Source organism: Nycticebus coucang, chromosome 12 (genome assembly GCF_027406575.1).
Source record: "Nycticebus coucang isolate mNycCou1 chromosome 12, mNycCou1.pri, whole genome shotgun sequence".
NCBI lineage: Eukaryota > Metazoa > Chordata > Mammalia > Primates > Lorisidae > Nycticebus > Nycticebus coucang.
This window is the reverse complement of record NC_069791.1, coordinates 91,386,793-91,404,240: the sequence shown is the minus strand read 5'-3', so window position 1 is coordinate 91,404,240 and position 17,448 is coordinate 91,386,793. Positions and strand designations below refer to the sequence as shown.

Here is a 17,448-nt window from a genome sequence, read left to right as displayed (position 1 = left end):
ACTTCCCTTATTATCAATACTCCTCATCGGTCATTACTACTTTACCCTCCCCTTCCTCATTTGCTTCCCACTGGATGTTGATGATCAGGCTTCCCCAGGGACAAAGACTTCCCTTCCTTCCATTTCTCTAAGTCATTTGGCTTTTTTAGGCCTCATCTTCACACCTGGGACTGTCCAAATGAAATCTGCTGACATACTCTATAGGCTGCAGTCATCTAAGGCCAAGGCCATTGTGGCTGGAGATGAAGTCACCCAAGAAGTGGACATGATAGCACCTAAATGTCCTTCTCTGGAAATTAAGCTCCTGGTGTCTGAGAAAAGCCGGGATGGGTGGCTGAACTTCAAGACACTACTAAAGTGAGTATCTACATGCCTCAGCCTGGGTTTTCACCAACGCTGGGAATTGAGACAAACAATTACATGCAGATGCTTTATTTGAGAGGTCCAGGAAGTAGAATGTGGGACTAGGGAGAGTGACACATGGGAGGAAAAAAAGCCAATAGAAGAGTTTTTATTGCGTTATGGGAAGGGCTAAATGAGGCTTGATCTGTTGTGACCTTCTGAGGAGCATGCCTCTTAGGATTTTCCACTAAACGACTGACAAGAACTGACGTATCAGCACCTGAGAGCCATTGGCTGAGGATTCTCCTGCAGGCATCATCTACCCCATGCTTAAGAACTGTAAACTCATGCATGCGGAGTGGGATCAGAGTCCCATGTCATGGTGGCAACAAACAAACCCTGGGACACAAAGTGAATCACTTGTGGTATCTCTAGAACCAAGACGGTGTTACTACCAAGTAGTTTGAAACCTACCTGGAACTATTCACTACAACATGGTTCAACATCAGAGGTGGGGCCAAGAGCATAGGAGGTAAACTCAAGGGATGGCTGATATACTGTGTTTCTAGATGCTTCTTCCCATCTTCCATGTTCTTAAACTAGGCTACTCAAGGATAGAGGAAGCAAGCTCCTGTGTCCTACAAAAGTTGAAAGCAAAACTGGCAGGATGAATGAGTTTCCCTGTCATATGTCTCACAGTCCTCCATTAGGAACACTTACCTTTAGGAATCTTAGGGAGAACTTCAGCTTTTCCTTTCTAATGTTGTGGTATTTAAGGTAACTATCAGAGAAATAAACCAGCTTTGAGTCCAAACTCAGGATTCTAGAGGAGATGTCCAAGAGATGTGTGGGTGCTTCCAGAGGATAGAAGATGGGGCCAAGAAAGTACTAGGAAAATGCATACTAATTACATACCTCCTGTGCACCTAGTATGCAAGGGCTTTTAACAATAATTACATAAGCATTGACTGAGTTCTTGCTTATTTCTTTGTTAGTAAAGTTAACTACTTTCTCATTACATAAGCATTGACTGAGTTCTTGCTTATTTCTTTGGTAGTAAAGTTAAGTACTTTCTCATTAACTCTATGGAATAGGTATTATTTTCTCACTTTGCAGATGTTGAAAATGAGACTCAAGGAAGTTAAATAACTAGTCCAAAGTTATATAGTTAACAAAGTGCCAAACCTGAGTGGTTTTCAAATGCAACTATAGCTGACTCAGAATCTCATGATCTTAACCTCCCCAAAGTCTCCTTTCTGAAGCGAGCTGACTGATTTGCCATTGTCAGCATGGGAGAAGGTAAGGCAAGATGGATCACTGTGACATCTTGTGTCCAGGCTAAATATGAGAGAGTGACCATCTGTGTCTCCTGCAGAGAGGCATCCACCACTCATCGCTGTGTGGACACTGGGAGCCAGGAAGCCCTTGCCTTTTATTTCACTAGTGGGACCAGTGGCCCTCCCAAGATGGCAGAACACTCCCACGCGAGCCTGGGCCTCAAGGGCAAGATGGATGCTGGGTAAGCAAAGCCCTCTCTCTCTACAGTGACTACATGACCAGACATGGAGACTTTTCTAAGTTCAGATCCCATCTTCCTGGGCTGGGCTTCTGAAAGACAATTGGGAAGAAGAGCTGAAAGGCATATGGCTTCACATGTTTAGGTATCCAGTCAATGGGACACTTCTGTTACAACTAACATAGGATCTCAAAATCTCTTCCAGGTTTGCCTACTCACACAAGGTTTCTATTCATATTCCCTAGACTCATCAGTGTCTTGCCATTTGGGGTACTTATAATTTGCTTTGATGCTAACCCACATTCCAAAAACACATTATTGTCAGTAGCAAAGTAAAATGGAAAGTACTATTGCGTAAATTAGATCAACCATGATCTCAGAATTTCTGAATCACAAAATTTTAGTTCAGAATTTTCTTCTATTGCTACATCAGCCCTGTCTATGGAATCAGAAAACAGTATGCCAAGGTCTTCTTACAATGATAACAACAGATCTTTAGGTTTTTTTTTTTTTTTTTTTCAGTAAATTCCGCCTGCCATGTTAATTTTATTATTGGAATGGAAAAATAATTTAAGGCAAAAAAGTATGAAAACTTAAATATCCTATCAATAATCCAAGAAAATTAATTTAGTAAAAATTATTTGATAGTAAAATCCAATTTCTAAAATATGGGGGATAGATTACTTAAATATAACTAAGGTATTACATCCAAATTTGGTTCTGATATGCTATGATATCAGCTCTCTACAGAACTGAAAGTATTAACCCTCTTCAGGAAAGGGCACATTTTATGGCAACTCCCAGTCACAAGGAAGTTTTTCATATCTAGCCTAAGTTGTTCTTGCTTTAAGGCAGGCCAAATACCTTTTATTCTGCCCTACAGAGAGAGAAGAAATAAGTTTCACCCTGCATAAGATCCTCACCTATGCTCAGGCAACTTAAGATGCTTGCAGAAAAGAAAGCCAAAGCTCTACTTAGCCAAACTTGAACTTGGAAAGGCCCCTGTTAAGATATTCATCACTTAGATACTTTTTGCTGGTAAATTTTCCTGGGTGGTTCTTTGCATGCTAGGGACTATTTGGGGGATAAAATGAGAATGACACCCAATTTATCCGAGTCATGTCAACTTGGGTCATATCTTCTAAGTACTTATCCCTTGTTGATACTGGATATGTGGATAGAACAACTTTCCTGCTTGAACTTACACACATTTCTACAAATTTACACAAACATAGTCAGATACACACAGTTGTGCACTCACACATTCCTTCCTCACTACACAAACCCCAGGCCACATACCCTAGCATGAATTAACATATATATACATATGTGTTTTGTTTGTGCTCTCAGGTTTTGGACAGGTCTTCAAACCTCTGAAATAATGTGGACTGTATCAGATACAGCGTGGATACTGAACATCCTAGGCTCATTTCTGGAACCGTGGTCATTAGGAGCATGCTCATTTATCCATCACTTGCCTAAATTTGACCCAGTGGTCATTCTAAAAGTAAGAGAGGATCTAGAGTGATCCCAAGTTTTGCATATTTCAATTTATTGTAATATATTTCATCAAATTTTTGCTAAATCCCAGCCCCATGGGTAAATAGTGTTCTTGGAAGGGGTCCCTGACTTCACAGAGCTTATGATCCAAGGAAAGAGATGAACATATATACAGATAAAAGGAGTCTATTCAGGACACAAATATTGTGGATCATTTGTTCACCAAACACATTTAGTGGACTCTTCCTCTGGGATCAGATAGATACCTGAACCACCTACAAAATAGAAGGGTGGAATCTTGAAGGCAATGTCGTCTCCCTCATGTGTGTGTGTTCGTGCATGTGTAGTGCACACATCGTATTTCCTTTTTATTTGTAGTGTAACACACATACTGAAGGTAAAGTGTATAGAGTGTTGTCATCAAGTTTATAGCTTAAAAAATAATTTACCCATGTTAGATACTGTCTAAGTCTGCCTGGACTGCAACAATAGAATACCATAGTCTAGGGGGCTGCAACAACAGACATTTACTTCTCACAGTTCTGGGAGCTGGAAGTGCAAGATCTGGGTGCCAGCCTTCTCTCTCTTCCAGGTTTGCAGATGGCTGCCTTCTCACTATATTTTCACATGGTTGAGAGAGACAGTGCTGGTACCTCTTCCCTTTCTTGTAAGGATGCTAATGCCATCACTTGAGCCCCCTCATCATTCCTCATGAAATTATTTTCCCAAAACCCACCTCCAAATACCATGTAGAAGCTCTAACATTGAGTATTAGGGCTTCAACATAGGAACTTGGGGAGCATTCAGTTCATATCAGACACCCATGTAACCATTCTCTGACAATATCTGTACCCAATAACTTAATCATTCTTTTGACCTCCATTACCATAGCTTAGTTTTACCTCTTCTGCCACTTCATGTAAGTGGAGTCATATAATAGGTAATCTGTGTCTAGCTTCTTTCCCTCAGTACATTTTCTGTGAGATTGGTCCACATGTTTTGTATATCAGAAGTTTGGGGTTTTTTAATTGCTGTATAGTATTCCATTCTGTGAATCTATTACAATTACTTCCCCCATCTTATTGTTGGTGAACATTTGGATTATTTTCAGTTTGGGACTATTAGGAGGGATTATGAAGAATAAATATGATTTTTTTTTTCTGTAGAACTTGATGGAGCCAATAGTAAGTAAAACCCACAAATTGCAGTTATTCATTACCCTGGAACAATGAAGCCATGAAAATGACCTCATTTTCTGGCAAAGATACACCCCTTATGTTGGGCTCTAATTGTGATGAAGGGGTTGGGTCATTGCCATGTTGGCCTTCCAGATCTCTGTAGCAGTTGATGAACTACACAGACATCTGTTTGGCTAAAACAGAGGCCCCCAAGAATGAACCAAGGCATAGATGACATCTTCAAAAGTTGAAAAGTGAGGAGTGGTCTCGATCCTTTAAGGAGATTCTTTTTAAATTATTTTATTGTTCCCTGTTTTAAACAAATTCTTACTTTGCCTCCCTCCCAAGGATTTTACCTGGCTTTTGTTAGCTAAACCAAACACAAAAACTTATGTACAATTATAAATCCCATTAGGAAATATAGGTTTCAAGTGTAGGGAGGAAAAGGACGAAGGAGAGTGAAAAGTATGGCAGATAAGTCGGTAATTGCAAGTTGTGCTTCCTGCAAGACAAAGCAATAAGGAACAGGGTATGATTTTTCATAGCTTCTTTCAGTTCATCAAGAGCACTTTAAGGAAATGTTTGCGTGATACTCTCATATTAATCATTTTTTCTGTCCATCTTACTTCAATGACTGCTATGGTTTGAATATTTATGTCCTCCAAAATTCATGTTGAAACTTAACTCCCAGTGTAACAATATTAAGAGGTGGGGTCTTTACGATGTGATTGGGCCTCATGAGGGACTAATGGATTAATGAGGTAATAAATGAGTGCCTTGTCATGGAAGTAGATTAGCATTAAATTCTGCACAAAGCAAAGCATGGGATAGAGATGGTATTACATAATAGTGAAGAGGGCACGCTGCAAATACTTGTTCTCCTATTTCAAGCTAGGTGACCTTGGGCAAGTTACTTAACCCTGTGAGTCATAGTTCCCCTTTTATAAAGGGGATGATGGTACACACTCCCTGAGGTTATTGTGAGAATGAGATAGCAAAGGGCATGGCAAGTATTCAGCACCACTCCTTTTTGTATAATAATACTTCTTTTGAAATGTTGAGCGCTTTTAACTTTTCAATGAACTTTTTAACCTGAATTATACGCCCAAAAATACTTTCAAGAAAACAGGGCAGGAAATAATCTACTCTAAGGCTGATTCTAGAAGGTTAAAGGACTTCACTAAGATCATGAGGCCAATTAGTTATAGTGGCTGATCTCTTGTTGACAATTGAAAGTTTATGTGATTCTAAGTATGTCAGTGATGGCAAGTCTTACATACACAGAAGCAGGTAGCCAGGATTTGACAGAATGTTCCAAAATCGATCTAGAGATTTTGATATGATACCTGTTTCTCTACTATTTGTGTTTTGATGGTACATGAGAATTGTGGGGCTCATTTAGCCTGCAACAGACACAGCCAACAAGGTAGGATTTGAATCCAGACCTCTCCAACTCCATAGCCCACAACTGTAATGACAGCGCATACCAGTAAGTTTGGCAACTGACTCAGCTGCCTCTCTTCCTCCAGGTGCTATCCAGCTACCCAATCAACAGCCTGTTTTGTGCCCCCATAGTGTTCCGGATGTTGCTACAACAGGACCTTTCCAGGTGATGGGGCTTTGGGGGGGTTGGTAACAGCCTCTGAGTCTACCCCCCTGCCTCGCCCACATATACACATGCCCATCCATCTGACTTTCTGTCATGGGTAGCACCATCATCAAAGCACCCAGAACCCAGTGCTATGCCTGGGTGGACTCTTGTTCCAGGGATGCTGAGGAGGAACACTTATCTCTCTTCTTCAGTTATAAGTTCCCACACCTGAAGACTTGCTTCAGTGCAGGGGAAAGTCATCTTCCGGGAACTCTGGAGAAGTGGAAGGCTCAGACAGGACTGGACATCCGAGAATGCTATGGCCAGACAGAAACGGTACTTGTTCCTAGGGAAACACAATAGGCTGGGTGTACCTTTTGGGCTTCAGAAATGTCATTGACAGTAAAAATATCAGCCACCATTTATAATTTATTTATTTGAGAAATATTTATTAAGCACCTACAATGGGACAGGAACTAGCTATTGAAAATTCAGCAGAGAACAAAACAGGTAAAGCTCCTGCTTTTCTGGAGATTGCATTCTAATGGGAGTTGGGGAGACAGACAATAAACTAAGAAATATCTGACATGGTGGGTGGTGAGAGATGCGATGGAAAAAGTAAAATAGGTGAAATGAGATGAGGTGGGGGATAATTCAGATATGATGGTTGAAAAAGTTCTCTGTGATGGAGAAATACTTTAGCAGAGATCTGAGTTTATAAAACGTGTCATCAGGCACTGTGCTAACTGCTCAGACTGAAACCAGGGACCGGAAGAGGAACCCACTCAGGGTTCCCCCCCTGCACCTGATGAGATATCTTCTTGGAAGCCTTGGAGTCTCAGGGCTCTCTCTCCTTTTCCCAGCATTTCTTACTTGTGACCCTCAGCACTTCTTGCCTCTTCCTTTCCACTCTCTTCCCCTACATCCTTCTTTGGCTAATGGATCCCCTTGCAGAACTCTTGTAGAGGGCTCATGGGACCCTGTGGTGTGAACAGTCATGAAGAGCATTATGTATATGGGTGAGGAGTTGTGACAAACATGTCATGGCAAAGACTTCCAGCCACCCAGAGGACACAGTAAGGATATGTCTCTTAGGACACCACCATCTCTCTTGGGAGGGTTCCGTTCAGGCTGCAAGTAGAACTTGTCCTATCATTGGTGATAATTTTAAGAAACATCTTTTAGACCTCATGGATTGCAAATTCCATATGGTTTAAAAGGGCTTTTGGTCTATCCATAATCTCTTATTAAAGTGAGGTTACCCTTAAAGATAACCTCTTAAGGGTTATTTCTTCTCCCTAGGGATCAGTCACTCAAGTTGCTTTCTGAACAATTTAGCAACATGCCCCACCCCAGCATTGTAGTGCTAGTGAAAGGGAAAGAGCCAGGGAGTGGGGAGGAAGGAACCACCAAACATGAGCCAACTCAGTGTCAATGTCAGAACCTGCTCTTCTGAATTTCTTTTTATTTTATTTTTTTCCTTTCTATGACCTTGTGTCTCCTGCTGAGGTTTACTGATTATCTCCTGCTTTCTACAGGGGCTTGTGTGCAGAGTTTCCAAGACAATGAAGGTCAGACCTGGCTACATGGGAACACCATTTCCCCACTATGACATGCAGGTTTGCTAAGGGCACTAAGTGGGTAGGGGAAATAGTGGGATCACTGGTTTTTCAGTAACTTATTTATTATATTTTCATTGACTTAAAAATAATAGAAAGTAAAGATATTAAGATGATATAAAAAAGAGGGAAGAAGACTGGGAGGGAGGGAGAGAATGAGAGGGAGAAGGAATGAGGGAGGAAAATAAGAAATAATTTAATTTGTATTATCATCATCCAGAAAGAATCACTTTTTTCCCCTAGAAAAACAAAAATAAGAATAAGTCATGACGTAACATTTTGTAACTTAATTTTATCATTCAACAATAATGAAATTTTGAGTAACCATCTTTCCAGGTCAGTAAATACCAATCTGCAGCATGATTCTTTATGAGTAAATAGTAGTAGATGGTACAAACTCACCACTCTTTATGCCCTTGGTTGGCCCAATGAATGATGATTGAATTTTCTCTGGCAAAAACAATACCTTAAAGAATATGTTGTTACCTACAGTTCTGCGCCATTCTCTTATTATTTTAAGGCTAAATTCCAAGAAATAGAATTCCTGTTTGTGTATCTATGGTTATATGTATAATTGTGTGTATCTAAAATATAATAATTTATGTTCTTTTCAGTAGTATGTCCAATTACCTGCCACTCTACCCACCATGATAAGCTTTTCCTGAGTCCCTTTTTATTGTCTTTATTTAATTCTTGTAAACATCCTGGGAAATAAGCTCTTAGTGTCTCCCTTTTACAGATTTTCATCTGCTTTGAGGCATGGAGTTTTAGTTGTTCAAAGTCAGCTGATGAAATAATAATAGATTCATGATTTTAGTTTTAATCTGTCTACAGGAGAAGTAAGTCTCACAGATAACTGGAGGCTATTATTTTTCCTAAGCTACTAGAGCCATAAATACCTTTCCAGGCTCATCTGCCCCAGTCCTTGATAAGAGGCTTCACCTACACCATCCTAGGCTGGTGAACTGGAGATTTGAGTTTAAGACTCTTGGTTTCTTTTGGTTTCTGGTTGTTGTTTTCAGTCCCCATTAGAGCAAAAGGGTCATCTGTTTGACCAATTGAACTCTTATGCTGCCATTCAAGGAATTTTCTGTTGTGTGGATCATTTTTGCAATTTGCTTCTTCCTCCAGATCATAGATGAAAAGGGCAATGTCCTGCCCCCTGGCACCGAAGGAGACATAGGCCTCAGGGTCAAACCCATCAAGCCCATAGGCATCTTTTCTGGCTATGTGGTGAGGAACCTTTTTTATCCTCTTATGTTTCCCTGTGGGGAAAGGGAAATTAAATGGGATAATCGACACCCAAAGTTATGAACCTCCCAAGGGCATTAGCAAGATTTGGGAACATAGAGGGTCCAGTGTCAGAAAGCATGGTTGGTCAAGGGAGAAAAAGATTGGCTCTTCACTCCTGCCATCCTCAGTCTGTCACTACAATCTCACTGGAAGTCTTATCTTTCTCCAGTTATTCCTACACCCCAGAGAACCTTCTTTTTCATGCCAGAAATATTATTGCCCTGAAGTACGGACAGCAGCATCCTCCAAAGGACAGCCTTACCCTCACCCCACCCCCATCCTGTCCCCATACTCTATGTCAATGAAGTCCTTTTAAGCCATGGAGGGAGGTACTTTGTGACTTTACCATATAGTTGGAGGTGTCCCTATCTTCAGACCTGGGGAAGGCAGAGAGAGATAATCTTTGTGCCTGGCCACCTCACTTAACAGGTGAGGATAGTGGGCCAGAGATTACAAGACTCACTCAGGCCCACAACTATTTGAACATTGGCAGAGAAGACCCTTTTTGACCCTTGAGATAAGTAATTAATAAACAAGTTAAATAACAAATCCAGTCATAGTAGTTGCTACCATTTACAAATGCATACTACAAGGTGAGTGCTGTCCTAAAGCACTTTGCATTCTCTAAACTTATTTAATACTTCCAGCCACCCTTGTGAAGTATTTGGAGCTAGCTTGCTTGAATTCAAACCTTTGCTTTACTAGTTCCTGTATGATCTTGGGCAAGTTACTGATCTCTTATGCCTCAGTTTTCTCATATGTAAACTGTATATCATGATATCTCATAGCATTGTTATGGCTGTGTAAAGACTGATAATTGTGAAACACTTAGAACCTTGCCACATTAAAGTGTGTTAAATAAGAGAATTGATGTAGATCCAAGTTATCATTCCATTATACAGGTAAGGGATAAGGAAAAATGAGCTTCAGAGATAAGGGTACAGCCACATTATGCCCTTCTCCAAGAATTTCCTCTGCACTGCCCACTGTGTTCACACATGCCAGTGAGGTAGCTAAGGCATGAGCTTCCCCTCATTTGACAGATGAGGAAACAGACTCAGAGGAGTTGGCAGATTAATCAAGCTCACACACAGAGTTAATGGCAACAGGGACTGTAGCTGCATGAAGACCTTGAGAAAGTCAAACAAGTGGTCAAGAAATCTGGCCTCTGGTCTCAGCTCTACCATCTACAACAGCTATTTGGCTGCAGACAAACCTCTTGATCTCTGTGATCTTCAATACTTCTGTATTCCCAAAGAAGGAGCTAGGATAATAATTCATTCTGCCACCTTCCAACCTGGTAACTGAACATCCAATCTGGAGCCCACACCCCTGTACCTAAGTAAGATATGAAGGTGCACTGACAAAGAGGAGCCTCATCAACAAGTGCCTCAGCTGCATAGAGGGCCCAGTTATCGTAGAGATGTGCACATTGGTTAGGGCCCCAGGGATTCCTGCTATGTCTCCAGAACTTTGAGATCTAATAAACTTTGAGACCTATGCCTTTATCCAGCTGATACCCTTGACAGGTGTTATGGAGTGAGCAGGAGTTAGGCTGCCTGTTGAAAGGAAGATAGAATCAGCTGGGGGTAATGCCATAGAGCATGAATGAATGAATACATCAGTATTATCCTTCAGGCTCAATCCAGAGAAGTAGCTGAGAGACTATGGATGGAATAACTGAAATAAAGGGGGAATATCTAGTTCACCCTGGGGTCTGAGGTTGACAGGTTCAAGGCAGGTCCACCATATGTAGTTGTTCAGGTTGCAAAATGCACACCTATACATATTTTCATGGCAGCACAGGGGCAGGGGATTTGGGCTTTGCAGGCAAAATGACTCTGCCTTTCTGTGGTTACCAGAACAATCCCCAGAAGGTAGCAGACAACATTCGAGGAGATTTCTGGCTCATGGGAGACCGAGGAACTAAGGATCAAGATGGCTATTTCCAGTTCATGGGGCGGGCAGATGATATCATTAACTCCAGTGGGTGAGCTTGGTGTCTGGGGCTGGCAAGGGATATCTGGATCTTTATTCTGACTGGTTCCAGGCTTTGGGGATAGCCTAAAGGTTGGGTTGTCCAGTCTTCTCTGAAGCACAGGTTCTTCTGCAGGTACCGGATTGGGCCATCAGAGGTAGAGAGTGCATTGATGGAGCACCCCGCTGTGGCTGAGACGGCTGTAGTCAGCAGTCCAGACCCTGTCCGAGGAGAGGTGATGGGGAGCAGCTGTGTGTGTATGGGGGCGGGGTGGGGGTGTGTGCTTTGGATGTGAAGCACAAGGGCAGGGTAGAATGGCTGTTAGGAACATGACCCTGGGCCTCAGCAGCTTGGGGCCAAATGTTGGCCTGCCACTTACTATGTGACCTTGGGCAAGCTACCTATCCTCTTTATTCCTCAATTTCCCTATCTGCAAGGTGAGGGGTTGTTGGGAGAATTAAATGTGTTAATATTTGTTAAGTGCTTGGAACAAGGTCTAGCACATAATAAGCACCATATCAGAGCCATTATTATAGGGCTGAAGGATTCCATCCCGCCATTTGGCATTTGAATTGGAATCCTGATTTCTAACCCGGAGAACAGAGGAAGGATTTAAGTCAAGAGATAGAGCCTTTGAGACACGAGATTCAAAGTGAAAATAAGAGGAAGAAGAAAGATGCCCAGGGAGAGTCTAATGGAGCTCAGTGTGTGTGTAGGGAAGGGTCAAGGTGGGAGGTGTGGATAAACATCCTACTACATTTCTGCAGGGTTTAAGTTTGGCAATATGGTACCTCTGGCAGGTATTGAACACAACACAAAGGAAGTCATGAGAGCCACCAGACAATTAAGGCCAATAGGGAATCCTTTACTGAGAAATCCCTCTGTGCCCAGCTCTATACTAAGCCCTGCTGTATATGATTTCATTTTATTTCCCATGCATTAAATATGATAATTTTATCCTCATTTTACAGATGGGTAAACCAAAGTTTGGAGAAGTTAAATCATTTAGGGTTATGGTCCACAGTTTTTATTTTCCTCTTCTCTTCCTGTCTACTTTCTTCCCATCAGGCTTTATTATCCCTGGGTTATGCAGTGAGCCTGGTCTCAATCTATTGTTCTACTTGCTCATCCAGGACACTGCTCAAGAGAGAGCTGGAGCCTCAGCCATTCTCATCCCCAGTTTCTCCTTTTCCCTTAACCTGGATGTTAGGAGGTACAAGTGAAGAGATATGAAGGTGGTAGCCCTGAGGAAGTCTTAACACTGATTTTGCATTGTCCCAGGAGATGACTACATAATCCTTTCTTTATTGGCCCTCATCCCTGCTGCAGGTGGTAAAGGCATTCGTGGTCCTGGCCCCAGAGTTCCTGTCCCATGACCGAGACCAGCTCACCAAGGAGCTACAGCAGCATGTGAAGTCAGTGACAGCCCCATACAAATACCCAAGGAAGGTAAGCTTTTTGGGATCTTATATCTCCCAAAGTTGGGGAAAAAGAGAAAGTTCCTTATTGTACCCTCGATGAATCCCCAAAAATAAAAAAAAAAAGAGAAAGTTCTCCTATTATAATTATCTTCTTCAAGATGAGTGTTACACCTCTCATTATAATTTTTATTCTAATTATCACTAAGAAAGTCCAAAAAGATAATCCAGCAGCCAATCTTGATGCCTGAAAAATGACCTCAGTCTTTGATTCTGAGCTAAAAGTCAAATGCTTCCAAGAGAACAAGTTCTAGCCAATAGCTGGCTTATAGCTCTGCTCTCTGCAATGTGATCTTGCTATAATGTTCAGGATTATAAGAGTTGCAAGTGACAGAAATCTAACTTGAAATATATTGCTCACACAATTGAAAAGTCCAGGGGTGGGTAAAGCTTTCATCATAGCTAGTCCAAGGGATTCATATGATGAGGTCAGGAATGTCTCTTTCACCTCTGGCTCTCCCTCTTTTGTAGTGATTTCATTTCTTGAAATGGTTTCTCTTGTAACTCCATCAGATGTAAATATACATTCTTCGCAGTTTAGCAAACTCCAGTAGAAAAAGGGCATGTTTTTTCTGAAAGACTTCAGCAAAAGTGTCTGGGCTGTTTCTCATTGGACCAATGTGGGCCACATGCCCATTGTTAAACCAATCCCTGTAGCCAAGGGGGAAAAAACTCTTCCAACTGGCAAGTTCTAAGTCATGTGGTCATTCTTAGAGAAAGTACGTGAAGGATGGGAGAGAAAGGATTGCCACGTACCATGACATGGATGAAGTGAGGGATGGGTGATTCCCCACAAGAAAATGGAAGTGTTCTTACCAGAAAAGACAAAAAGCATGGCATCCATTACACCTGCTCTCAGCTGTTTTTGCACTCTGGGGCAGGGAGCTGAAGCATGAAGGTTAGCACAGCAGGAGCACACAGCTGTTGGATTTGGGTAGAAGATAGGAGCTTATCATAGGGAAAGAAAAGAAATATTTTTGAATCTGGAATAGAAATTAAGAGCAACCATGGTAAGCTTAGATTCCCTTAGATTCTTAGGTAGCCCAGATGCCCTTACTCAGCATGCGCTAGTCATAGGTGGGTTTCTTGAGAAGCAGACCCCAGGGAAGGAGATTTGCATATAGGAGGTTTTTAGGGACTATTTGGGGATCAGCACTCGGGTAAGGGAAAGAAAGGAAAAGGAAGCAATATTAGGTACTGTGATTCAACCTCGATGGGAACCTCAACCAATCCCATGGAGAGTTCTGAAGCAAAGACAACCTTAAAGGTTGTCCTGAATCAGGGAGGAAGAGGGGACATGGGCCTTTATAGTCTCGTGTAGTTCAGCCATGGATGAAGCCTACCCTGGGAAGGGGTGTAACCTTGGACAAGACAGATGTCCTTAGCTGAGGCAACCCCAAAAGGGCTCTGGCAGTGAAGAGTTCTTTATCCTCATGGGGGGATCTCAGCTGCACATCAAGCCCCCACCGCATGGATTTTCTGCCCCACACTGATAGGGAGGTAGCGAAGAACAGGCTCAGGAATCAGACTGTTGGGTTCAAAATCCACTCCTACCACTTATACAGTAATCCTTCTGCTCCTCAGTTTACTTATTTATAAAATTGAAATAGTGGTGTTAATTACTCCTTGACATATTGTTAAGGAAGTGTTAATATTTGTAAGGCTTCAGGCATTTAGAAGAGTGACTTGCACATAATGAGAATTTAATATGTATTTTCAAAGGAGACTGAAAATCCAATCATAACAAACATATTACAAATTTTGAATCATAGTTGAATATAGTAGAACCTCTGCAAACTGACCAAGCAAGGGACTGTAACAAACTGGTCAATATATGGAGTCAACATAAGGAACTTCCATTGAGTACATGTGTTGCATGTCTGGTCTATGAAAATTAGGTCAATTTAAGGCAGATGGTCAACTATAGAGATTCTACTGTATTTTGGAAGGTCAAATGGAGTGGTCCTATCACATAGTATACAGTGTGTTACTCAGATATCCTGAATAGCTATGTCTCTTTCCACAAGTCTCCTCTAGAATTCCCAAGGCAATAGGTTCTTTCCACATTCTCCTTCTTCCACCAGTAATACCCAGTTCCTTCTGCTCCTTTCTTCAAGATAAGCAGAGTAGCTTACTTCTTAGCATTAAACCTAAATGCTTCCCACCAATGGCTTCCTTCTATCCTCCATCTATCTCACAAGGGCCAAATACCAAATATTTTGCAGCCATTCAATTTCATCCTTGGAATGCTAAAGCAGCCAAGGACTATTTCTAAATGAATAGATATGACTGTGTTTCAATAAAACTTTATTTATAAAAAGAGGAAGCTGGCTGTATTTTTCCTACAGGCCACAGTTTGTGGCCCCCTACTCCATTCTGTTGTGGTTTGAACAAACTCCTTTTTGCTTCAACTTCTAAGAAGTTATTTTTCCATATGAGTACACCTATTGCCATTATTTTTATTAAACCCATGGCCATCTGACTCCTAAACCAATGTCATGGCAAGTTGACTCATATAACTGAAAACCTCAATAAATTTTCTTAACCATCTATATCTTCTGATTCAGAAATATTAGAGATGAAAGATCCTCAACTTCAGACACTCCTTTTAACAGGTAAAATTGGAAAGATTTTATAATTTTACCCAAGGCACATCAATAGGAAGTGATTGAGGTGTAATTCAAAACCAAGTATCCCTAACTCTTAAATCTCTACTCTCCAGCCCAGATTAATAACCACAGCTAATATTTTTGAGTCCTTATTCTGTATGAAGAACTTAGCCTGCATATTTCTTCATCCCTGCAATAACCTAGTGAGGTTGTTATTATCCCCCAGATAACTAAGTGGGAACAATGAGTCTTAGGAAAGCTAAGAGACTTTGCAAAGCCAGGTAAATGGTAGAGGAGGGACTGGAATCTAGAAAGTCTGATGTCAAGGCTCCAGTGTCTGACCACTGCATCATGGTGTGTTTATTATGATGCCTCTCCTCTGTCTCAGAGTGTATCAAATACCAATTGACTAGACATTTTTGTCCAGTTCTAGCCATTGTCTTCTTGTCCTTGGTCCAGAGCACTTTCTCAAGCTTCTTACTGCATATAAGTAAAGGAAGGGGTTACCCTAAAGAACCTCTAGTCTCAAGAACTTCCCCTCACCCTACAAAAGTTCCGCTGAAAAATTCAATCCCATTATGGTCACAAATGGCTCACCCTGGATTGATCTGATTTTTCCCAACAGATGGAGTTTGTCTTGGACCTGCCCAAGACTATCACAGGAAAAATTGAGCGAGCCAAGCTTCGAATAAAGGAGTGGAAGATGTCTGGGCAATCCCGGGCCCAATGAGACTCCCAGGGGGCTCTCACTTGGATTCCCCTCTTCTTTCTATTTTTCTTTCTTTTGGGGGCCCTGGACTTCCTGTGAAGATATGAGATTCTTTATGAAAAGGCTCATATGTAACTTTTGTCTTTCCTTGGTTATTAGCACAAAACATGGCCATGTTAGATGTGAAAGAAGAGAGGGAGGGAAGGACAGACAGAAACGGTGAAAGTAACAGAGAAAGAGGAAAGAAAAATAAGTCAGAAAAAGATTAAAATAGCAAAGAAAAGTAATCAAAAAAGAAATAGAGTAGGGAGGCAGGGAAAGGAGAGAAGGAGGAAGAAGAAAAGTGGAACAAAGAGGGAGAGAAAATATAGAAAAAAATTTTCAGGAATAATCATAAAAAGAAAGAGACAGAAAAAAAAAGAAGAAAAGGGGGGAAGGAGAAAAAGCAAAAAGAAAACAGAGAGAGAGAGAGAGAAAAGAGAGAGGAAGGAAGAGGAAAAAAAGAAAGAATGAGATCTGTAAAAATAGTATGAGAAAATGATAAAGAAATGATGGAAGGCATGAGGGATGGGAGCGAGAGAGGAAAGGCAGGAAACTTGTAAATACTCCCACAGTCAAGCAGGAAACTAGAGCTTAAGAAAGAAATGAGGGCCATGGCACTCCTCTTTTCTCTGAGGACAAGGCCTCCATACAGGGAGATGTGAGTGGCATTGGGACATTGGAGTCATCACCAAGTTACCCAAAACCTTGGGTCTGTCATGACCACTCTTTATTGAGCATTTGCTATGTGCCAGGCACTGTCCTAGACACATTATAAATATCTTTTTCCATCTCTGTGTGGCAACCACAAACCTCAGACCACAGCCGTGAGAACAATGTGACTTCAAAAGTTGTCAGTTCCCCTAGCTCATGTTTTTGGTGGTATCTACTTTTCCTAGAATTAAGTAATAAAATAATCGTAAAATCAAGACCCTGAGAATAGTCTCTGAGGAAAAGGAAGAAGGGGAGGGTGTAAGGTAAGTGTGTGCCTTCAGCAGCTTGTGTGTCAGGCACTCATGGAGATCGATTGGGCAGGCTGCAATGTGGTTGAAGGATAAGTTTGCGTCTCAGTTCCTGGGACTTCTGGGACACCAAATCCAGGAGTCCAGGGAAGAGAGGGAGGTGGGGGCTATTAGGGCTTCACCAACAACCCAGAGATGGAAGATGAACTTTCCTTTGAGTAAGCAGGAGAAGAAAATAAAGGTTCTCTGAGGGCCTCTGATACTTCTTCTCAAGAATATGTGGTAATCATTAAAACAGCAGTAGTAATAATATTAATCACTCATCAAGTACTTGCCAAAAGTCTGGCACTACACCAAGCAAATGCATATGTCAATCCCACTTCAGGTTCACAGTTGCCCTTTAATCTAGGCAGTATTATGTTTTGCATTTTACAGACAAGGAAATAAAGAATTGGAGAGATTAAATATTTTGCCCCCAATGTCAAACAGCTGGCAGATGACAGGGTCAGATTCTAAAATAGTCTAGCTGTGTGCAATACCTCTGCTTTTAATTTCTGTACTCATTTCATTGATTTTCTTGCTTTCACTTCTGACCCTAGACAAAGCCCTTCTCTTAGTCTGTACTGGTCAGTGT

The 17,448-nt window shown here is 41.4% G+C and overlaps 1 protein-coding gene across 1 annotated transcript in view; it reads left to right on the top strand.

Annotated features, from left to right (window-relative positions):
* ACSM2A (acyl-CoA synthetase medium chain family member 2A) overlaps positions 1-16,170 on the top strand; it is a 32,203-nt gene extending 16,033 nt beyond the window's left edge. Inside the window, exons 4-14 of the mRNA XM_053557204.1 lie at positions 150-357; positions 1,718-1,861; positions 3,209-3,365; positions 6,066-6,145; positions 6,340-6,463; positions 7,666-7,746; positions 8,878-8,979; positions 10,902-11,029; positions 11,153-11,252; positions 12,347-12,466; positions 15,730-16,170. Of these exons, the coding sequence (XP_053413179.1) occupies positions 150-357; positions 1,718-1,861; positions 3,209-3,365; positions 6,066-6,145; positions 6,340-6,463; positions 7,666-7,746; positions 8,878-8,979; positions 10,902-11,029; positions 11,153-11,252; positions 12,347-12,466; positions 15,730-15,834 (1,349 nt within the window). The 3' untranslated portion in view covers positions 15,835-16,170. The remainder of the gene's footprint in view (positions 1-149; positions 358-1,717; positions 1,862-3,208; positions 3,366-6,065; positions 6,146-6,339; positions 6,464-7,665; positions 7,747-8,877; positions 8,980-10,901; positions 11,030-11,152; positions 11,253-12,346; positions 12,467-15,729) is intronic.
* The last annotated feature ends 1,278 nt before the right edge of the window (positions 16,171-17,448 follow it).